This window comes from Chiloscyllium plagiosum, unplaced genomic scaffold (genome assembly GCF_037043375.1).
Source record: "Chiloscyllium plagiosum isolate Xiang-an unplaced genomic scaffold, Cpla_swu_hap1 HiC_scaffold_4, whole genome shotgun sequence".
Classification (NCBI taxonomy): Eukaryota; Metazoa; Chordata; class Chondrichthyes; order Orectolobiformes; family Hemiscylliidae; genus Chiloscyllium; species Chiloscyllium plagiosum.
In genome coordinates this window covers 27,541,877-27,558,224 of record NW_028270142.1, presented here as the reverse complement: position 1 = coordinate 27,558,224, position 16,348 = coordinate 27,541,877, and the positions used below count along the sequence as shown (strand labels likewise).

Here is a 16,348-nt window from a genome sequence, read left to right as displayed (position 1 = left end):
ATGCTGTGGTGGTATGAGTTCAAATCCCATCACAGGTGATGAAATTTTAAATTTAATTAATAACTCTGCTTGTAAAACTAGTCTTCAGTTATGATGACAGCTATAATCAATTTTTGTAAAATCCTGTCTGGTCCATAAAATCATTTGGCGAAAGAAATCTGCCATCCTTAACAGGTCTGGAACTCTAGACCCAGCAAAGTGGTTGACTCTTAATTCCTCTGAAATGGCCCAGTAAGTGACTTAGTTCAAGGGCAGTCAGACATGGATAACAAATGTTGGCTTTGCTAGCAATGCACACATCTCCTGAAAAGAACAGAACAAAATGGTTGTTGGCTAATTTAACACTCATCTGCAAAATGCTGAAAGGTAGCTGCATTCTATTTAAGGTTGAGTACCAAAACCACTTATTGCCTTGAAGGGTTACCCACAGTTTAAATAGTATGCTTTAATTTCCATTTGTTTCTGTATGATACCTATACTGCCATTCTACCACAAGTGTTACAATTAAAAATGAAGGTTTGTACTTTTTTTGAAAAATCACATATCTGGACTACCACTTGTGACATTACTTTTATGCATTAAATTCTCAGCAGTTTCTCTCACAGTCAACAGTACAGCAATTATTTCATTTGATAATGCAGCTGATCTATAGAGAATATCTGATGAAGAGTCACCAGACTCAAAACAATAATCTGCTTTCTCCCCACAGATGCTACTAGACCAGCTGAGTTTCACCAGCAATTTCTGTTTGGTTTCAGATCTCCTGCCTTTGCAGTTCTTCGTTTTATTTCTGTATCCACTAGATTTGGAACATGCTGTTATATATGATTTGAGATATATCAAAATATAGATTCAAATTTTATTCTGTTCAGCACATGGCATTTATAAATTAGTGAACAACTTCTAATACTAATAATTTATGCTTTTTTTTACAAAATTATTCCTGCTGTAACATTTTATATTTCAATCAGAAGCGGTTTATTTTAATATACCTGTATGACTTTGGTACATTTATAAATCTGTGTTATCGCACCAGAAAAATCTCAAAATTAAATTTGTCTTTAGAAAGAAAAAATCTTTTCTGGTTAATCCTGATCAAATTGTCAGATGTTTTTGCAATTGCATCAGGAAAGTGTCTTTCACAGGTACAAGTATACTGCTCAATTCATCTGAATGTTTTTGAATTGTTTCTTCCTAAAATGCGCAGTTTGCTTTTGAGTAAGTATCTACACATGTTTTGTCTGATCTCAAACATGTGTATGTGACGGTTGTGGGCATGTCTCTAGGTTTAACTAAATATGAAGCTGTAAAGCCTCAGGAGGAATACAACTTGAAATAGATTTTGTTCCACCAGCACAATGCCTATGTATGAAGTACAAAATATGTTCACTGATATTTAACTTGCTAGTCAAAATTAGAGAGATTTCTTAATACTTGCCAGGCCCAAATAATTAACACATTTTTGCATATATAATTTTAAAGTAATATTGTGATCAGATTGTCGTTACTGGCATTTTAAAGTTTTGAATCTGATTTAATAGGGTTTCTAAACTGGTTGATTCTTTTGAAGTAATCAAGTAGGTACTAATAATCAGAATCAATTTTTACTTTTGCTGTTGTATTGTTTCAGCAAATGGACATGTGTACATTGATTTGCATAGCATGATGTTTAGATCACTTGGCCTCCTGCAAGTACTTATGCTTAACACGAGATTCCTTTGACGTTACTTCGCCCTATCTACACATTATTCTATCCCCTCTCATGTACTTGTCTAGCATCAGCTTAAATGCATCTATAATAATCGTCTCAACTGGTCCATTTGATAAGGAATTTCATACTTGCATCACTGTAACAAAGTTTTTTAAAATTACTTGTTGGATTAATTAGCAATTGTGTTGCATTTCTGGTCCTGCATTTTGTAAAAATGAAGGCGAGAACATTGTACCCTGCTCTGTTTGGCCTAACCAAGCTTCTGTGCAAGTTCAATCTTTGCTTTTGAATTTTATAAAATATGTTTGGTTTAATATATGCTCACCAAGGGTGTTAACTGAAGGGTGGAATTGCAGCGTCTGAATTTTGACAATACAATTGTTATATATCATAAAATTAACTAGTTAGAACTGACATTACCCTTAGTAGACTCAGTGGGGAGTAAGTTAAAGGGATTTAAAAATATTTAGCGACTCTGGACAAAGTCTTTTCCCTAGATAAAAACAATGACTGCAGATGCTGGGAACCAGATTCTGGATTAGTGGTGTTGGAAAAGCACCGCAGTTCAGGCAGCATCTGAGGAGCAGTAAAATCGACGTTTCAGGCAAAAGCCCTTCATCAGGAATACAGGCAGAGTGCCTGAAGAGTGGAGAGATAAAATTTATCATTTTCCAGCACCACTAATCCAAAGTCTTTTCCTTGGGGTGGGGTGTCCAGAACTAGAGGGTTTAGGATGAGAAGGGAAAGGTATAAAACAGACCTAAGAGGCAGCTTTTTCACGCAGAGGATGGTACATGTATGGAATGAGTTGTCAGAGGAAGTGGTGGAGGCTGCTACAATTGCAATGTCTAAAAGACATCTGGATGGGCAAATGAATAGGAAGGGTTTGGAGGGATATGGGCCAGGTGCTGGCAGGTGGGACTAGATTGAGTTGGGATATATGATGGGCATGGATGAGTTGGACTGAAGGGTCTGTTTCCGTGCTGTACATCTCTATGACTCTTTTTACGCTGATGCAAATGATTTTTAAGCAATTAATTATGTAACTTAAATACCTCAATCCACACTGACTGGGGCAGAAACTTAAATTTGAATTATTATATCAGGAATAAGCACTGGGGTGAAGAAATGGGTGACAGGAAGATTAAGTGAAATCAGGAGCTCCAGTTAGGAGACAAATACTGGTTAAAATATTTAATCTATGATCTAAGAAATTTGATTTTATAATCAGGGAAGCAGAGGAATGTACAGTGTTGGCCACAGCCCACGCGATAGGAAGTGGGCAGAAGAGCAATCAGCATAGATGGGATTGATATTAAGAGTAGAAAGCCCATGAACAAGGTAGATATGTTCATTGACATGATCTGCGATCTAAAACAGTCTGTTTCCATCCTGTTCCCAGAGTCAAAAACATCAAAGAATAAATGGAAATGGTTTTCTGAGGTGGCGGGGGTGGGGGACTTGATGATTGAGAAAACTTGGATCATATTCAGCATCAGACTAAAGAGATGGTTTTATTCAAGATGTATTTGAAGCTTAGAAGAAACTGAAAAGCAAGAGCTGAAAGTTTTCAAATAATGACAGGAATGCTGCCTGTCATATATTGAATCAGATAAGCAGAGGAAGGTTAGACAGTTAAATGTACGATTATAGGGGACAGGTTCCAAACCTGAAAGACGTTTGGCCACTTCTCTAAACCCAGGGACTGACTCCACTTCAATAAAACTGAAAACCTGGCAACAATGAGTTCAAACTGATAAACTTGTAAGCAAGTGGAAAAACTTGAATACAACTTAAAAGTATGCATGGTGAAACAATTGCAGCAGTTTAAGACATTTCCTGAAGTAATTATGTTGGAATACAAGTGGGCATTAACACCCTAAGGTAGACTGTGATGAGACAAAATTGTTTGAGAACAGGGCTAGGATTATGCCATTGAAAAAAATCATCCAACAGATGAGTACATTCCCCGATCTAATTCTGAATAATACGAGAGTTAGCTTCTTAGTCCAAAGATGTACAGGCTAGGTGGGTTAGCCATTGTAAATGTGGGGTTAGAACATAAGAACTAGGAGCAGGAATAGGCTGTCTGGCCCTTCGAGTCTGCTCCGCAATTCAGTAAGATCATGGCTGATCTTTTTGTGGACTCAGATCCACTTACCTGTGTTCTCAGCGTATCCCTTAGTTCCTGTATTGCTCAAAAAAAAAATCCATTGTAACTTTAAAATAATTTACTGAAGTAGCATCATCTATTTCACTGGGCAGAGAATTCCAGAGATTTATAACCCTCTTGGTGATGAAGTTACTTCCTAATTTGGTTCTAAATATGCTCCCTCAAATCTTGAGACTATGCCCTCTTGTTCTAGCTTCACCTGCCAGTGGGAACATCCTCTCTACTTCTGTGTTATCTACTCCCTTTACAATTCTATTTTTTTCTGTAAGATTCCCCCTTCGTTCTTCTGAATTCCAATGAATATAATCCCAATCTACTCAGTTTCTCTTCATAAGCCAATCCCCTCAACTCCAGAATCTACCTAGTGAACCTCCTCTGTACCCCTTCCTGTGCCAGTGCATCCTTTGTCAAGTAAGGAGACCAAAACTGCCCACAGTACTCCAGGTGTGGTCTCACCAGCACCCTGTACAACTACTACATAACCTCCTTGCTTTTAAACTCACTCTCTTTAGCAATGAAGGACAAAAATTCCATTTGCCTCCCTAATTACTTGTTGTACCTGGAGAACAACCTTCTATGATTCATGCGAATCATAGGGATAGGGTAGGGAGCTGGGTCTGGCTGGGATGCTCTTCGGAGGATTTATGTACACTCAATAAGCCAAAATGACCTACTTTCACCCTGTAGGAATTCCGTGATTCTTAACAGACCAAATAAGTATGTAAACTCAGGTGAAGTAGTCACCACAACCTAGTTTTTATTCGGACAATGGGGGGAAAAAAGGGAAAAGAAAGTTTGAAGATGAATCAACTCCTGAAGGTGGAATACCACACAACCTTGGCTAGTTTATTGAAGTAGAAGTCAAAGAGAACAGCAGTAGATATTTAAATATGTAATTATTTAGCATCAAGTAAAAATGTTTAGAATTATGATTATAGGGGGTGCATTAGTTTTGAAATTTCATAAATCAAAATCAGAATGATGGTGAGTTTTCAAAACAAATGTATGATTAAATATGCTCTTTATATTGCTCCATTTTCCTGAATGGATAGAAGCAGACAAAGGTGGATTGAGCAAACTAAGCAAAAGTGTGAAAATATTGAGTCACTAAAGGGAAATAGCATGAGCTTCTTAAACATAAACAAAAGGGTTATCAAAGAATGATTGGAATCATTTGGGGAAGAAGTAGCCCTCTGATAACTGAGTGACATACTGACAGAAGGTTTATAAATATTTCCTTCAATTTTTTTCCAGACGTTACTAGTGTAACCATAGGAATATCTGAAGTGTATTGTGCAAGGGTGACTACTGGAGATGAATTTTCAAAAATAAATTGTAATTTCAATGAAATTAAAAGTACCAAATCCAAACCTCACTATGTTGTCACACATCCCAATATAATGGAGATTGAAAATGAGACAGTTATAATGTTTCCGAAAATATGTGGATAAAGGAAGTCTGCCAAGGTACAAGAGAACTGGAATGAAAGGAGAATAGTTAAACTAATTAGGAGTTATTACATGGATTTATAAATAGCAAGTTTTTCTTACCAAATTAATTTGAATATTTAAAAGCAATTGCAAATATACCACGGGCAGCACGGTGGCTCAGTAGTTAGCACAGCTGCCTCATATCGCCAGGGACCTGGGTTTGATTCCAACTTTGGGTGACTTCCTTTGTCGAGTTTGCACACACTCCGTGTCAGCATAGGTTTCCTCCTGGTGCTCCGGTGTCCTCCAACGATGTGCAGTTTAGGTTGATTGGGGCAATTTAGTATAGCCAATGTGTCCAGTGAAATGCAGGCTAGGTAGATTAGCTGTGGTAATTGCAGGGTTACGGGGATACTCTTCTGAGGGTCGTACAGACTCAATGGGCTGAATGATCTTGAACTGCATTATAGGAATTTTAAGATTCTGTATTGCTGAAGGAATATGAATTTGACTGTATATGAATTTTGTTTTAATTTCCCAAAAGCATTTGATAAGGCTGTCATGAAAGTGATAAAGAAGATTAAGGAACATGATAATAAAGAAAATGTAGCTACTTGACTAAGAAAGTTATTGAATGCAAGTTGTTAAATTACTAGATATGGTGAAGGTACAGATGAAGTATTTTTTGAAGTTCTAGTTTAAGTTTGCAGATGACACCAAAATTGGAGGTGTTGCGGACAATGAAGAAGGTTACTTTAGATTCCAACGGGATCTTGATCAGATGGGCCAGTGGGCAGAGAAGTGGCAGATGGAGTTTAATTTAGATAAATGTGAGGTTTCGCATTTTGGGGAAGCAAATCTTAGCAGGACTTATACACTTAATGGGAAGATCCTAGGGAGTGTTGCTGAACAAAGAGACCTTGGAGTGCAGATTCAAAGCTCCTTGAAAATGGAGTCGCAGATAGATAGGATAGTGAAGAAGGCATTTGGTATGCTTTCCTTTATTGGTCAGAGTATTATGTACAGGTGTTGGGAGGTCATGCTGCGGCTGTACAGGACATTGGTTAGGCCACTGTTGGAATATTGCGTGCAATTCTGGTCTCTTTCCTACCGGAAAGATGTTGTGAAACTTGAAAGGGTTCAGAAAAGATTTACAAGGATGTTGCCAGGGTTGGAGGATTTGAGCTATAGGGAGAGGTTGAATAGGCTAGGGCTGTTTTCCTTGGAACTTCGGAAGCTGAGGGGTGACCTTATAGAGGTTTATAAAATCTTGAGGGACATGGATAGGATAAATAGACAAAGTCTTTTCCCTGGGGTTGGAGAGTCCAGAACTAGAGGGCATAGGTTTAGGGTGAGAGGTGAAAGATATAAAAGAGACCAAAGGGGCAACTTTTTCACGCAGAGGGTGGTACGGGTATGGAATGAGCTGCCAGAGGAAGTGGTGGAGGCTGGTACAATTGCAACATTTACGAGGCATTTGGATCGGTATATGAATAGGAAGAGTTGGAGGGAAATGGGCCAGATGCTGGCAGATGGGACTAGATTAGGTTGGCATGGACAGGTTCGACCAAAGGGTCTCTTTCAGTGCTGTACATCTTACATAGAACAGTTGGCAGAGTTAGAAGTGCCGATTTCTGTAAAGCTCAAACAAAATATATTTCGAAGCAACCTGTTCAGCTCCAGAGGTAGGGACACTACCAATGTGCTACAGAGAGTGCAAGGTTCAGCCTAAATTGTTCCAGTGTTGGTTGAGGCTCGTTGTGTTTGAAGCATAGTTATTTAAGTTCTTCTGGTACAATGGTAGTGTCCCTACATCTGAGCCAGGAGACTTGAGACTCTGGTTCAAGTCCCACCTGCTCCAGAGATGTGTTGTAATAGCACCTCTGAACAGGCTGATCAGAAAATATTTTCTCGATTGTTGGCACCCTTGCCTCAGTGTCTAGAAGGTTGTGGGTTCAAGCCCCACCCAGAGATTAAAACACCAAAATTTAGATGCCTCCAGTGAAAGACAGATGGTGTGCTGCACTCTGAGTGCTATTTCGTTAGTTCTACCTTTCCTCACTTCTTGTTCCACTGTCCAATTGAGCTGTGGGTTCTAAATTGTTTGTTCAGTTAGAGACATGTGATCTGGTGGTGAGAAAATGTATATAAAAAGAAAATAAACTATCAATTGGCCAAGAGGCTTGGGTTCAAGTCCCGCTTAGCCCAGAGGTATGTAATAGCATCTCTGAACAAGTGGATTATCTGATGAACTGGAGTCAAGATGATGGGGGGGAATAATGCTTGATGGAGCCCTACATATGGGCTAGGATACCCAGGTGTGCACCTCACCTATCCAGAGGAGTGTAATAACGTCTCTGAACAGGTTAATTTGAAAATATAAAAGAAGAGCCTGGTGGATCCATACCTTGGGGCCAGGAGACTAGGGTTCAAGCTCCTGATTTGTCTGAACATGTTAGTTGCAAATATCTTTGCAGGGCTTTTGTGGCAGCGTTGTGTCCCTACTTCTAAGTCAAGAGGTCTGGGTTCAAGTCATAGCATGTCTAAACAGGTTGAGTTTTTTTTAAAAAAAGCTGGTTCCTTCAGGTCATGTCCCTTGGGTCTGAAGTTCGGTTTCAAGTTCCACCTGTCTGATGTGCCATTACATGTCACTATAGCTTGTTTAACAATGATTTCAAGAGTTGAGTTCTTACCATCTCTGGTGGCCATTTTTTTCTCTATTCAATTTTGAGTGATTGGGTTTATTTTTTAAAAGAATGGAATTCTTTCCCAGCTGCTTCGAGACAGGGAAAGGATCCAGAAAGGAAAGGTGGAAACTGATATTTATACAAGACTATAGATTTACAATCATACTGAGTTTTTTGCTGCCTAATTCAATATTTGAATATTGGTGTATGAAATATAGTTGTCATAGGAGAAGGCACATCAAAGCTTTGCCTGAAATATGCCATGAACCCGAGGCTATAGTTATGAAAGGCTGATTAAGTTGGAACTTTTTCTACAAATGTAGAAAGTCAAAGAGGGAACAAATAAAAGTTTTCAAAATTGGGTAGTTTTATTAGAATATGCCACAAGATTATTTCTACTAGTTGCAAAATGGATAAAGGTAAGAAAGACTTGGATTATATTGGAACACGAAAGAGCAAATGAAAAGAGTTGGGTCAGAATTGTTAATAAAATATGTTGAAAAGTTTGAAGTCTTATACGTATACTTTTAAACAAAAATCATTTTGTTCAGAAGCCCGTCTGGATTATGTGGAACTATATGCATTATTGTCAGTGGAGAATTAGAAATCTCACAACGCCAAGTATAGTCCAACAGGTTTAATTGGAAGCACTATCATTCAGAGCGCTGCTCCTTCATCACGACTAGCGCCTGATGAAGGAGCGGCGCTCCGAAAGCTCGTGCTTCCATTAAACCTGTTGGACTATAACCTGGTGTTTTGTGATTTTTAACTTTGTCCATCCCAGTTCAACACCGGCATCTCCAAATCTTGTCAGTGGAGGGCGCTCTGAAGTTACCATGGCTGACAGGGCCCCCTTGTGTCTAAACCTTGGTATTGTCACAGTTTGATACTGAATGAAACCATCTGCCACAGAACCAAAATGTTCGGACCAGCGTTTGGTTGAAAGTTAATAACATTGCTCTTTTAATGAGCAGTTCAGACTCCTAGAATCTATTCTTGTCTTTTTGATATTATAAAAAGCTTTCTGAATTGAGGCTATGGCCAATAGAATCGAGGTACAGCATGCAAGTACCTGTTTGCTTATTTCCATATGTCTGGGAGTCTATCTTAATTTTGTGGTACAGAAGTTGGTTTTCTGAAAAGTCCTTTTTGAAAATAGATGTCTGAATGTCAGGGGTCAGGAATGGGTAATGGAATTGTACGATCATTCCCAGCACAGCAGAAGCTGGCTACATGGAAGATGTAATTTTATTATATTGATAGAGGATATTGTCTGTATTTTATGGCCTTTTATCCCAGTACTTCTTAGTCTGTCCTTTCATTACTGTTGCAATTAATGACAAGTAACACTCGAGTTGCTGACAAATACTGGTAACTTTTTAGCAGCATCTTCCATTTGTATCAAAGTTTTTTTTAACTCCCTCCCTCACAAGATTGTGAGGAATCCACACGAAATGGACTTCAGTCCAAGTCGGCAAATCACCACCATCTTCTCAAAGGAAACTGAGGATGGGCAATAAATGCTGGCCTAGCCATCGGTGTCCCCCTCCCCGAATGAATTAAAACAAAACTGTTTTAGATGACCTCAGGTTTACTAAGGACCAAACGTGGGAGGCAGGCAAAGAGTGTGTTGGAATAATCATATCTAGATGTCAGCGAGACATGGATGAGAGTGTGAACAATTTTTGACTAGAGAAGGGTTAGAGGTGGGCTGTGATATTGAGGCGTATGGAGACAGTTTGGGAAAAATAAGTGGTCAGAAACATGTCTTGAGCTCAAATGTGACATAATGCTTGGGAACAGTCTGGTTCAGATTTGAAGAGATTCTCAGGAGAAGGGGTGGAGTTTGTGGTGAGAAATCGGAATTTATGACTGGAGCCAATGACAATGGCCTTGGTCTTCTAAATATTTAGTTGGTGGACTTTTCTGATTGGCAGTACTGCATGTTGATCAAGGAATGTGAAGATTTCGAGACAGTGCCGGGGTTGGTTAGAGCTGGGTATCAGCACCATTCATGTGAAAGATGAAGCTATGATTTTGCATGATGTCACTGAAACAGTAGGAGAGGTTTTTCAGCATGAAGTGTGTTCAGCTAGTTTTTGATATTATGTGCAGTGAATTGAATTTGCTGAAGTCTGGCATTTGGCTAAGTGACCTGAAGACCAAGATGAATTATGACTTGGCATTTCTGGCTGAAGATGGTTGTGAGAGGTTCAGCTTTATCATTTGCTCTCAAGTACTCTGCTACATTTTGAAGGTGGGAGCGTTCGTGGAGCCATTTCCTCCCACACATTGTTAATTGTGCAGCTCTGTTAATGTTTGGATAACAGCTTGGACTATTTAGAAATTCAAAGGGAAGAACTGTAATTCAGCGACTGATAATGAGTTAAAAGCATTAATTGGTGTGCAGGGTCACTATATTAATCCACTTTTATATGATTTTTTTTTAAACTCCAGTTTAAAGCATATATACATTAGGTTATTTTAGTTGATGTGATTCATCACCCTGAAGATGGTGAATGATGTATGCGGGATAAAATTGTTTTATATTAAATAGCTTCTCTATTGATGCTTATCCTATTAAGAGATGCAATATGTCATCTAACCCTATATCTTGTAATCTGTTGTTGAAGTTATTTTGCCAAAAAATCAATCATCTTAAATCATTCAGAGGTAAGTTGCAGCTTCGTTGGTAAGGGGTATTTGCAAATTCACTGGTGATTGTATATTTCTGGCTTAGTCAGTTCTGTAGTGTAATAGCTTCTTTTCAGACTTCTGATATTTTTTTCCAAGTATTCTAACAGTCTTTACATGTCTCTTGTATAGATATTCTGAAACAGCCAAACCACTTTGTTTCTCTGATCTACAAGAAATTTTAAAGATGGTTTTATGTGGATTACATTGATATTTCACCTATTGATGATATATTCAGTGATGCATTTTAATCATTCGCTGCGTCCTTTAATCTTGTTAAATAATTTGTTGGGTAGTAATTTCATACTGAATTTTCTTGTCACATTTTTATTTCAAAGGCATTTGACTACTGGGGAATGACTTCATGTATGTCTTCACACTTCTGTACGTTGATAAAGTAAGAGTTGTTCTGGCAGAGTCCTCGAACAGGAATAATTTAATAGTGGCCAAGAGTAGAAAATTTCAATATTCCATTCATTACTTAATTCACTTCCCTTGTAGAATTCCAACTCTTTTCATACTTGATCCAAAAAATTCACAGCAGATCAAACCTGAAACTTTCTTAATCTTCGTTGCTTGACTGCTTGCTCAATTTGAGCATCTGAACCGTTAAGAGGCATTTTTACATTGTAATACCAGTGATAGAAAGTCCTTAACTTGTTGAAATATTGTAAATGTGGAACCTTCAAATGCTCTGAAAGGAACCAAACATGCATTGAGAGCTGTCATTCAGATGGTATAAAACCACATAAGCATGTGAAGATGGAACTTCACCCCAAAATGAGTCTGTCTAACTCAAATGATTGGGTTAATGTTTGAGCTCTGTTGACTTTAGGAAGTTTGTGATCACAATTAACTAATACAAGCAGTCGATGACTTATTGCAATTTTCTGGTACTTTATTAAGAACAAGCAGTTTAGATATGGTGCATTTGTTAATTAGGTAAAGAAAGGAAATTTATGACCTGCAACAGATGAAAATACTTTAACAATCCTGGAGCTATTCCATGGAATAATGGAGTAGAAGGAGTGTACACCCAGGTCCCAGTGGCCCTGTGTCTTGTCATGGTGATGTCTGGTAGTTTTTGGTGGTCTCAGGATCAACAGTCTTTCTGTGGGCTGATGTGGAGGAACTCCTGGTCTTCCCCAGGGTGAGGAGTGTCGGTCGTCTTCCTGAATCTTCTAACCACTTCCTCCTCTCCCATCCTTGTTAATATACCTTATTTTGGGGGCTGATCATCAAAGATATGTCAGTCATTATCCAATTTCTTAGCCAGTGGGTGGAAGACAACTACACATGGGTCAGTTTTCCATTGCCCCTTGCCCACATACATTTGAAAGTTAGTTTGCCATGTTTTCTAAGAACAAATGCTTCTTATTTTTGATATACTGCGTTGCTAATGGAGTAGGATAGTGCACGAGTCAAGACCTTGAGCTGAGTTTACAGAAGCTAGTTACTAATGCAATAGTTAGGTGAGGTCCCATGCTACACAGGAAATGCCAAATATGAAATACTGAGTTCACACAGTGACGGTACCGTGCTTTCAAGAGGGATTTGTTCTTGTAGAGAGATGTTGCCAGTGGTGTTGGACTGTCTGCTTCAGAAGCAATGGGTAAGCAGCTTTGAGCTCCTTTTAATTAGACAAAAAGAGCATGAGTGGAAGGAGTCAGACTCTCACACACCGTGTTTTAGTTTTGCTTTCAGTTGAAATTGGGAGTTGGCTGTTGAAGCTGTTAGATACAGCTGTCTCTCGACTGCAGCTAAAAGTTTGAGTCCTTTCTTTGCTGCTAGATTGTTTGTTTGTTTGTTTGTTTGTTTGTTTATTTCAGTGTTCCTTTCTCCTGGATTAGTAGAGGTAACAACTGAGGAAAATCTGTTTTGCTGAATTTGCCTTTGCCAGTGGTGTATTTGAGATGCTGTTGTATCATGAGTAGTTAAATAATATATTCTTTCGTTAAGTATTTCAATAGAGTTAAAAGTTATGCCAATTATTTTTGTTTGTATTCTAACTGTGGTGTAAGAATCAAGTATGTTTTGCTTAGAGTAGTAGTTTGACCAATCAAATCACATCTGGTACACATTATCTTAGACTTTAAATAAGAAAAGTTAGGGTCAGGCTATCTCTTCGATATATTTTAAAGGGTCCATAATAGGTTTAAGGGAACCCCCAATTCTCAGCATGACGAATGACCTTTCTGAACAAAGTTTGAATAAGTACCGTATTATTCTCTAGGTCTTTTATCTTGTTTTTTTTTGTCAACTAGGATAAAGAAGGCACTCATAACTTCTGAAAATATGTTTGAAGAAGTCCCCATAATTATAAAGAATTCTCATCTCGTTAATGTATTGTTGTGGGAACTAGAAGAAAAATCAAATGTGGCTGAAAAACAGGAACTCCTCAATCTGGCTAGTGGGTAAGTTTGTTTTTCTTTAATCTTTTTGCTTTTTTAAAGAGTATGTCTTCCTGTAAAATAAATCTGCTTTGTAAGGGTTTGAAGTCACACAACACCAGGTTACAGTCCAGCGTGTTTATTTAAAATTGCAAACTTGTGGAGCATTGCTGCTTTGTCAGGTGAAGGAGCAGCGCTCCGAAAATTTGTGATTTCAAATAAACCTCTTGGCTATAGCCTGGTATCATGTGACTTCTGGCTTTGTCCACCTCAGTCCAACACCAGCACCTCCATATCATTGTAAGTGCCCATGTTGATAGGTGCTTGTTACTGAAGCTTGATTGGCTGATACACGAGGAAAGATATTTGAAAAGGACCTTAGGGGCAATCTTTTCACACAGAGAATGGTGCGGTTACAATTAGAATATTTAAAAGACGTTTTGACTCGTATATGGAGAGGAAAGATTTGGAGAGATATAGATCAAACACAGGCAAAAGGAACTAGTTCAGTTTAGGAAACGTAGTTAGCATGGACATGTTGGGTCAAGGGCCCCGTTTCTGTGCTGTATGACTCACTGAATCTCTATTACTGAAGATGAATATCCCTTCATCATCAATTTTCTGGGTAGACCAGCATGAGGCTGGAAGAACACAGTACGCCAGGCAGCATCAGGAGGTGGAGAAGTCAATGTTTTTGATGTAACCCTTCTTCAGGACTGGGGGTGGGTGTATGGGGAGCTGCAGATAAGGGGTGGGAAGGGAAGGAGTGGATGGCGGGATGGTGAGGTAGGGATAGGTGAACACAGGTAGGGGGACGGCCTCTTTGGTCGATGTGATGAATGAATCCTGTTGGTAGATTGGATTACTTACAGTGTGGAAACAGACCCTTCGGCCCAACAAGCCCACACTGACTCTCCAAAGAGCAACCCACCCAGACCCATTCCCCTACATCTAACATCTAACACTACGGGCAATTTAGCATGGCCAATTCACCTAACCTGCATGTTTTTGGACTGTGGGAGGAAACCGGAGTATCCGGAGGAAACCGACTCAGACATGGGGAGAATGTGCAAACTCCACACACAGTTGCCTGAGGTGGGAATTGAACCCGTGTCTCTGGCGCCTTGAGGCAGCAGTGACGCCCACACGGAAGGAAGGGTCAATCAGAGGAATGGAAGGAAGAGAGTTGGGGGACGGGGAGGGAGGTTATTTGAAATTGGAGAACTCAATGTTGAGTCCTCCTGAGTTGTAGGCTGCCTAGGTGGAAGAATAGATATTGGTCCTGCAGTTTGCAGTGTGATTCACTGTGGCAATGGAGAAGGCCAAGGTGGTCATGTCAAAGAGGGATTGGGAAGGGGAATTAAAATTGCTGGTGACTGGGAGATCAGGTCGGCCCTGGCTGAGCTGCTCAGCGTAATGTGCCCTGAGTTTACATCTGGCGCACTGGATACAATAACCTAGGTTGGAAGAGATGCAAGTGAACCTCTGTCTCACCAGGGAGGACTGTTCGGTGTCCTGGATGGAGGTGAGGGGGCTGGTGTATTGGCAGGTTTTGCAGGAGAAGGTACCTGGGGGTTCGGGGTGGTTAGTGGGGAGAGTGGCGAAGGGAACGGTCCATGCAGAAGACAGAGACAGGGCTGTGGAGGGAAAGATGTACTTGGTGGTGAAATCTAATTGTAGTTGGCGGAAGTGATGAAGGGTGATGTGTTGGTTGCGGAGACTGGTGGGGTGGTAGGTGAGAACAAGGAGACCCTTACTTCATTGCATTTGGGGGTGGGGGGGGAGGGGGAGGTTTAGATTTAGAGCAGTGGAACGGGCAGTGGACGAGGTGCAATGGAGGGCTGTTTGGCTGATGGGAAAAGCACGTTATTCAAAATCGGTGGACATTTGGGATGCTTAGGAGTGGAATGTCTCCTCATCCGAGCAGATGAGGTGGAGGAATTGAGAGATTGGGATACAGTTCTTGCAGGATACTGAGTGGGGGAAGGTGTAGTCCATGTAGTTATGGGAGTCTGTAGGTTAATATAAATGTCTGTCTGAAGACTGTCACCAAAGATCAAAATGGAGAGGTCCAGAAAGGGAGGGGGGTGTCCGAGATGGACCAAGTGAATTTGAGGGTGGGGTAGAAGTTGTGGGTGGGGTAGAAGTTGTGGGTGAAGTCGATGAACTGCTCCAGTTCAGCTTGGGTGCAGGACTCTGCACCGACACGGTCATCTATGTAACGATGGAAGAGTTGAGGCATAGTGCCTGTGCAGGTACCAATAATGGACTGTACAACATAGTCGACCAAGAGGCAGGCGTAGCTAGGGCCCATCTGAGTGCCCATGGCCATCCTCTGGGTTTGGAGGATATGGGAAGACTTAAAGGAAAAGTTGGTAAGGGTGAGGACCGGTTCAACGTGACTGAGGAGGGTATTGGTGGAGGGTGACTGGATGGTCTGTTGGAGAGAGAGAAGCTGAAGGCCTGAAGGCCATCCTTGTAGGGTATGGTCACAAATCAGGACTGCACATCCATAGTGAAGATAAAGTATTGGGGGCTGGAGAACTGGAACTTGAGAGATGGAGGGCGTAGTTGGTGTCGCAGATGTAGCTGGAAAGTGTCTGAACCAAGAAGGAGAGGATGGAGTCGAGATAGGACGGGATGAGTTCGTTGGGGCAGGAGCATGGGGAGACAATGGGTTGGCTGGGATAGTTTGGCTTGTGGATCTGGGGGAGCAGGGAGAACTGGGCTGCACAGGGCCTATGGACTGTAAGGTTGAAGGTGAGATCACTGGAGGCAATGAGATCACAGACAGTGAGAGTGATTTTGGCATGATGGGTCACAGTGGGGTCGTGATCAAGGGGGGCAGTTAGGACATGGTGCGTTGGTGTTCGGCCTCTGCAACATAGCGGTTGTCCTCCAGACCACCACCATCCTACCTTTGTCAGTGGGTTTGATGGTGAAGTGGGGGTTGGTGTGGAGGGAAGTGAGTGTGTTGTGGAGAAAATATAGAGAATCACCAGGAGACGCAGAGAGTTCTTAAGTAGGTCTTTTATTTGCAATCAAAAAACCATGACACTGAGAAAGCAGATTCTCGAATGCCCACGAGCCTCGGGGTCTGTGGATTTTTATATTTTTTTTATCATGTTTCTGTCAGCTTATCAGCATGTCCAACTATGTTAATCAAAGTATCTCACTCTAGCTACACAATAAACCAGTAATGTTAGTTCCCAGTATCTCTTTAGTTGTACATTCTACTTGATGTTTTTCTAATGTCACGGTTA

The 16,348-nt window shown here is 40.4% G+C and overlaps 1 protein-coding gene across 1 annotated transcript in view; it reads left to right on the top strand.

The window, feature by feature from the left end:
- Nucleotides 1-16,348, top strand: part of eif3hb (eukaryotic translation initiation factor 3, subunit H, b) — a 113,256-nt gene that overhangs the window by 61,715 nt on the left and 35,193 nt on the right. The window contains exon 5 of the mRNA XM_043688999.2: nucleotides 12,960-13,109. Within this exon, the coding sequence (XP_043544934.1) occupies nucleotides 12,960-13,109 (150 nt within the window). The remainder of the gene's footprint in view (nucleotides 1-12,959; nucleotides 13,110-16,348) is intronic.